Genomic DNA, 7,500 nt, shown 5'->3' with positions numbered 1-7,500 from the left:
TTCACCTTCTCATTGTCATTCTCACTCACATTCACCTTCTCATTGTCATTCTCACTCACATTTACCTTCTCACTGTCATTCTCACTCACATTCACCTTCTCATTGTCATTCTCACTCACATTCACCTTCTCATTGTCACTCTCACTCACATTCACCTTCTCATTGTTATTCTCACTCACTCACATTCACCTTCTCATTGTCATTCTCATTCACCTTCTCATTGTCATTTTCACTCACATTCACCTTCTCATTGACATTCTCACTCACATTCTCATTGTCATTCTCACTCACATTAACCTTCTCATTGTCATTTAAACTCACATTCACTTTCTCATTGTCATTCTCACTCACATTCACCTTCTCATTGTCATTTTCACTCACGTTCACCTTATCATTGTCATTCTCACTCATATTCACCTTGTCATTCTCACTCTCACTCACATTCTTCTTCTCATTGTCATTCTCACTCACATTTACCTTCTCCTTGTCATTCTCATTCACATTCACCTTCTTATTGTCATTCTCACTCACATTCACCTCCTTGTCATTCTCACCCACATTCACCTTCTCATTGTCATTCTCATTCACATTCACCTTCTTGTCATTCTAACTCACATTCAGCTTCTCACTGTCATTCTCATTCACATTCTTATTGCCATTCTCACTCACATTCACCCACTCATTGTCAATCTCACTCACATTCACCTTCTTTTCTTTCTCACTCACATTCACCTGATCATTGTCATTTTCACTGACTTTCACCTTCTGATTGTCATTCTCACTCACATTCACCTTCTCACTGTCATCCTCACTCACATTTAACTTCTCATTGTCATTCTCACTCGGATTCACCTTCTTACTGTCATTCTCACTCACATTCACCTTCGCATTGTCATTCTCACTCGGATTCACCTTCTTACTGTCATTCTCACTCACATTTACCTTCGCATTGTCATTCTCACTTCCCTTCTCACGTTCATTACTCACAAACAGACGTCTAACACAAGCATCTTCCTCCCTCAGGTTGGACTCCCTTACATTGTGCTTCCCAGTTCGGCCATCATGCTGTTGCAAAGACGCTCCTCGAGAAGGGCGGAAAAGTGAACGACAAGAATCCATTTGGTAAGGCGATTGGAAAGCGAGTGACTTCTTAAAGGCGCCAGAAGAATTTTGCTTTTGTGTCTTTTCTCTTCTTTGTCTGTATGGAATTTATAACAATTATTGTTATAATTTAATAAGGGAATCTTTTTCATCTTTTATCATTAATTTTATTGATATTTATTTCTTTATTCTATGAATTTTTCAATAAAATATTTTCATAGATTATTTTATAACTAAGAAAAAAATAGATTTTTCTATATTTCTTTATATTATAAATGTTATAATGATTAGTTATGATAATTATGATAATAATAAGTATGATCATCTTAATTATTACTGACATTGTCATTATTATTTTCCTGATTATCTAAAAGAAATATGATCATCCTCATCATCAATCATAATCATCATCAATGGTCTTATTCATATTCTTATTATTATTTCATTACTATAACTATCATTGTTACTCCCATTTCTACTAAATTATCAATTGTTATCATCCTTCTTCTTCTCATTATTGTTATTTTGATGGTGATCCTGTTCTTGTTCTCCTACATGCTTTTGTTGGTGGTGTTGTTGCGAGGTCTTTGTCAGTGATGACAAAGATAATGATGATAATGGAGAAAGTAATGGCAACAAAAGCAATAACAATAGTGATGATAATGAAAAGTTTCATAATGTAATGGTGGTAATGATAACAATATTAATGATAAAGTAATCATCACTGATAATGTTGATGATAACACTTTCATGATGATAATAGAACTAATGATAATGGTAATGACATATTTATGATAACAATGATAATAATAATGGTGATGATGAATAATGATAGTAATAAATTTAGAAATATAAGTTTAGTTAAGTCCCCCCGAACGGCGGGTCCGTTTTCTTTGACACACGTAATGTCTCCCATGTTCCACCAATATTTGAAGTTTTTTATTTTACGCTTATTTACTACAAAAAAGACATGTTTTGTTTATGTTACACCATTTATCAGGTGTTTGTTTTTCCATTATGAAGACTATATATTTTAACTGCATTGAAACAGAAGTGTAAATCGTTTTATATCAATATGATTTTCTGAAGAAATTAGCAGACGCTCAACACCACCACGTGTTTCAATGGCTAAAGAACATCTTTATTTACTGCACGAATGTGGCAAGAAAACCCCACATGTATAATTTATACATGTACTCTATATTTCTGTATAATTCTCTATATTATATATATTGTATATATATAAAAAATATATATTACTGATAAATAATTATCAAACATTCATTTTCATTATAATATTCTTTCTCATTATCATACATATATATTTTTTTCTTTTCCTTCTTGTTTCTATACCTTTTCATAATTCTTATTTTCCTTAACATTCTAAGAATTTGCAATTTTATTAATATTCAAAATATCCATACTATTCCTAGCCCTTACCCTTATCACCCTAATCATCTCTATTAATCTCATTCCTAAAACTAGTCTCATTCTCCCTCACATTCACCTTCTCACTGTCATTCTCACTCACATTCACCTTCGCATTGTCATCCTCACTTCCCTTCTCACGCTCATTACTCACAAACAGACGTCTAACACAAGCATCTTCCTCCCTCAGGTTGGACTCCCTTACACTTTGCTTCCTGGAACGGCCATCATGCTGTTGCAGAGACGCTCCTCGAGAAGGGCGGAGAAGTGAACGCCAAGGATAAGGATGGTAAGGCGATTGGAAAGCGAGTGACTTCTTAAAGGCACCAGAAGAATTTTGCTTTTGTTTCTTTTCTCTTCTTTGTCTTTATGGAAATATATAACAATTATTGTTATGATATAATTTTATTAATTCATTTTTTATATTTATTTCTTTATTCAAGGTTTTTTTTCAATAAAACATTTTTATGAATTATTCTATTAAATGAAAACAAATGATTTTTTCTATATTTCTTTATACTATAAGTATTATATATAGAAGGATTAGTTCTAACAGTTATGATAATCATGATAATCATAATCATATTTGAAATATTATTGATATAATGATATTATTAATTAATTAATTATTAATTATTAATGCTATAATGATAATAATGATGGTGATTGGAAGGTGAATAATGATAGTAATAACAGTAATGATGCAAATAATATTTATTGGTTATGATGATTATTCTTTTTATAATGAATATTTTAAATATTGATTATAAATGATTATAAATTTATTATGAATTCTAATTCTTATTAATGATGATTTTTTTTAGTGATAATTATTATTTTTATGTTATCATTTTTAGAAAATATCATCATTAATATTTTCATTATCATTATTATCATTATCATTATTAATATTATATTATTAATATTATGTTATTGTCATTATCTTTACTAATATTTCTATCATTATGATTGATATCTTTTAAATTATTTTATTATCATTGTTATCATCATAGCTATCATGATTACTGTTGTTATTACAATGGTCTTTGTAGTTGTAAAAATAATAAAGAAAGGAAATACAATAATAATGATAGTAATATTTTTAAAAAATTATATTGTAGATAAATAATTATTAAACATTCATTTTCACTAAGATATTCCTTCTCATTATCATACACATATTTTTCTTTTCCTTCACATTTCATGCCTTTTCCCTAATTGTTATTTTCATTAACATTCCTCTCATTTGCAATTCTATTAATATTCAAAATATTCATACTATTCCTTGCCCTTATCCTTATCACCTTAATCATCTCTATTAATCTCATTCCTAAAACTAGCCTCATACTCACTCACATTCTCACTTGCATTCACCTTCACATTGTCATTCACCTTCTCATTATCATTCTAACTCATTCACCTTCTCATTGTCATTATTACTCATTCACCTTCTCATTGTCATTCTCACTCACATTCACCTTCTCATTGTCAATCTCACTAACATTCACCTTCTCATTGTCAATCTCACTCACATTCACCTTCTCATTGTCATTCTCACTAACATTCACCTTCTCATTGTCAATCTCACTCACATTCACATTCTCATGTCATTATTACTCGCATTCACCTTCTCATTGTCATTCTCACTCACATTCACCTTCTCATTGTCATTCTCACTAACATTCACCTTCTCATTATCAATCTCACACACATTCACCTTCTCATGTCATTATTACTCGCATTCACTTTTTCATTGTCATTCTCACTCACATTTAATATCTCATTATCATTCTCACTCACATGCATATAAGTGTTGTCATACTCATTCACATTCACCTTAGCATTGTCATTCTTAGTCACATTCACCTTCTCATTGTCATTCTCACTCACATTCACCTCATCATTGTCATTCTAACTCATTTAACTTCTCATTATCATTTTCACTTACATTCATCTTCTCATTTTCATTCTCACTCACATTCACCAAATTGTCATTCCAACTCATTTACCTTCTCATTGTCATTCTCACTCACATTCACCTTCTCATTGTCATTCTCACTCACATTCACCTTCTCATTGTCATTCTTACTCACATTCACCTTCTCATTGTCATTCTTACTCACATTCACCTTCTCATTGCCATTCTCACTCACATTCACCTTCTCATTGTCATTCTCACTCACATTCACCTTCCTATTATCATTCTCACTGACATTCACCTTCTCATTGTCATTTTCACTCACATTCACCTTCTCATTTCCATTCTAACTCTCATTCACCTTCTCACTTTCATTTTCATTCACATTCACCTCCTCATTGTCCTTCTCACTCACATTCTCTTTCTCATTGTCATTCTCACTCACATTCACCTCACTGTCATTCTCACTCACATTCACCTTTTAATTGTCATTCACACTCACATTCACATTCTCATTTTCATTCTCACTCATATTCACCTTCTTATTGTCATTCTCACTCACATTCACCTTCTCATTGTCATTCTCACTCACATTCACCTTCTCATTGTCATTCTCACTCGCCTTCACCTTCTCATTGTCATTCTCACTTACATTCACCTTCTCACTGTCATTCTCACTCTCATTCACCTTCGCATTGTCATCCTCACTTCCCTTCTCACACTCATTACTCACAAACAGACGTCTAACAGAAGCATCTTCCTCCCTCAGGTTTGACTCCCTTACACCTTGCTTCCTTGAACGGCCATCATGCTGTTGCTGAGACGCTCCTCGAGAAGGGCGGAGAAGTGAACGCCAAGGATGAGAATGGTAAGGCGATTGGAAAGCGAGTGACTCCTTAAAGGCGCCAGAAGAATTTTGCTTTTGTTTCTTTTCTCTTCTTTGTCTTCATGGAATTGATAACAATTATTGTTATAATTTAATAAGGGAATCTTTTTCATCTTTTATCATTAATTTTATTGATATTTATTTCTTTATTCTATGAATTTTTCAATAAAATATTTTCATAGAATATTCTATAAAATAGAAATAAATAGATTTCTCTATATTTCTTTATACTATAAATGTTATAATAATTAGTTATAACAATTATGATAATAATAAGTATGATAATCTTAATTATTATTGACATTATCATTATTATTTTCCTGTTTATCTAAAAGAAATATGATCATCCTCTTCATCAATCATAATCATCATCAATTGTGCTATTCATATTAGCATTATTATTTCATGAAGATTACTATTATTATTACTACTATTTCTATTAAATTATCAATTGTTATCATCCTTCTTCTCATTATTGTTATTTTGATGGTGATCCTGTTCTTGTTCTCCTACATGCTTTTGTTGGTGGTGTTGTTGCGAGGTCTTTGTCAGTGATGACAAAGACAATGATGATAATGGAGAAAGTAATGGCAACAAAAGCAACAACAATAATGACGATAATGAAAAGTTTCATAATGTTGATGGTGGTAATGATAACAATATTAATGATAAAGTAATCATCACTGATAATGTTGATGATAACACTTTCATGATGATAATAGATCTAATGATAATGGTAATTACATATTTATGATAACAATGATAACAATAATGGTGATGATGAATAATGATAGTAATAAATTTAGAAATATAAAACTTTAGTTAAGTCCCCCCGAACGGCGGGTCCGTTTTCTTTGACATACGTAATGTCTCCCATGTTCCACCAATATTTGATGTTTTTTTATTTTACGCTTATTTACTACAAGAAAGACATGTTTTGTATATGTTACACCATTTATCAGGTGTATGTTTTTCCATTATGAAGACTATATATTTTAACTGCATTGAAACAGAAGTGTAAATCATTTTATATCAATATGAGTTTCTGAATAAATTAGCAGACGCTCAACAACACCACGTGTTTCAATGGCTAAAGAACATCTTTATTTACTGCACGAATGTGGCAAGAAAACCCCATATGTATAATTCTCCTACTCTTTGTCACTCTATATTTCTGTATAATTCTCTATATTATATATATTATATATATATAAAATATATATATTACTGATAAATAATTATCATACATTCATTTTCATTATAATATTCTTTCTGATTATCATACATATATATTTTTTTCTTTTCCTTCTTGTTTCTATACTTTTTCATAATTCTTATTTTCATTAACATTCTAAGTATTTGTAATTTTATTAATATTCAAAATATCCATACTATTCCTAGCCCTTACCCTTATCACCCTAATCATCTCTATTAATCTCATTCCTAAAACTAGTCTCATTCTCCCTCACATTCACCTTCTCATTGTCATCCTCACTTCCCTTCTCACGTTCATTACTCACAAACAGACGTCTAACAGAAGCATCTTCCTCCCTCAGGTTTGACTCCCTTACACCTTGCTTCCGTGAACGGCCACAATGCTGTTGCAGAGACGCTCCTCGAGAAGGGCGGAGAAGTGAACGCCAAGGATAAGGATGGTAAGGCGATTGGAAAGCGAGTGACTTCTTAAAGGCACCAGAAGAATTTTGCTTTTGTTTCTTTTATCATCTTTATCTCTGTGGAAATTTATAATAATTATTATTTAGATCTAATAAGGATACATCTATCATCAGGTTTTCTTATTTCTTCATCATTCAATATTCTTTTTTATTTATCCAATCCTTATGTTTTAGTTGTTAATTTGAGTTATTTGTAAATGTTATATATTCATTATCATTTGTCGTATGTATTTCAAGGTTATGATTATTATTATCATACAAATATTCATTATTATTATACATTCATATCTTATCATTTATTACAATTACATTTGTGTTATTATTATTATTTCAAGAATTTTCTTTTCGTAATTGTCATTTTTCATCATTCATCTTTTGTCTTCCTCTTTTACTCTTTTCATTATTGATATAATTTTTATTTTTACTTCAATTTTTCTTAAATATGATTTTATACATATCATTGCTATGATTATTATTATTATTGTTATAGT

At 30.7% G+C, this 7,500-nt stretch overlaps 2 protein-coding genes across 5 annotated transcripts in view; one reads left to right on the top strand and one right to left on the bottom strand.

The window, feature by feature from the left end:
- Positions 1-7,500, top strand: part of LOC147466583 (uncharacterized) — a 411,126-nt gene that overhangs the window by 12,787 nt on the left and 390,839 nt on the right. The window contains exons 4-5 of the mRNA XM_086535301.1: positions 2,720-2,818; positions 6,890-6,988. Of these exons, the coding sequence (XP_086391427.1) occupies positions 2,720-2,818; positions 6,890-6,988 (198 nt within the window). The remainder of the gene's footprint in view (positions 1-2,719; positions 2,819-6,889; positions 6,989-7,500) is intronic.
- The window catches only part of LOC122265040 (uncharacterized), a 347,272-nt gene that overhangs the window by 211,635 nt on the left and 128,137 nt on the right, over positions 1-7,500 (bottom strand). The window lies entirely within an intron of this gene.

The sequence above is a fragment of the Penaeus japonicus genome, unplaced genomic scaffold, assembly GCF_977035675.1.
Source record: "Penaeus japonicus unplaced genomic scaffold, GWHDUDI00000001_assembly GWHDUDI00000043, whole genome shotgun sequence".
Classification (NCBI taxonomy): domain Eukaryota; kingdom Metazoa; phylum Arthropoda; class Malacostraca; order Decapoda; family Penaeidae; genus Penaeus; species Penaeus japonicus.
The sequence above is the reverse complement of the archived record's forward strand: the minus strand, read 5'-3'. Positions and strand labels throughout refer to the sequence as shown.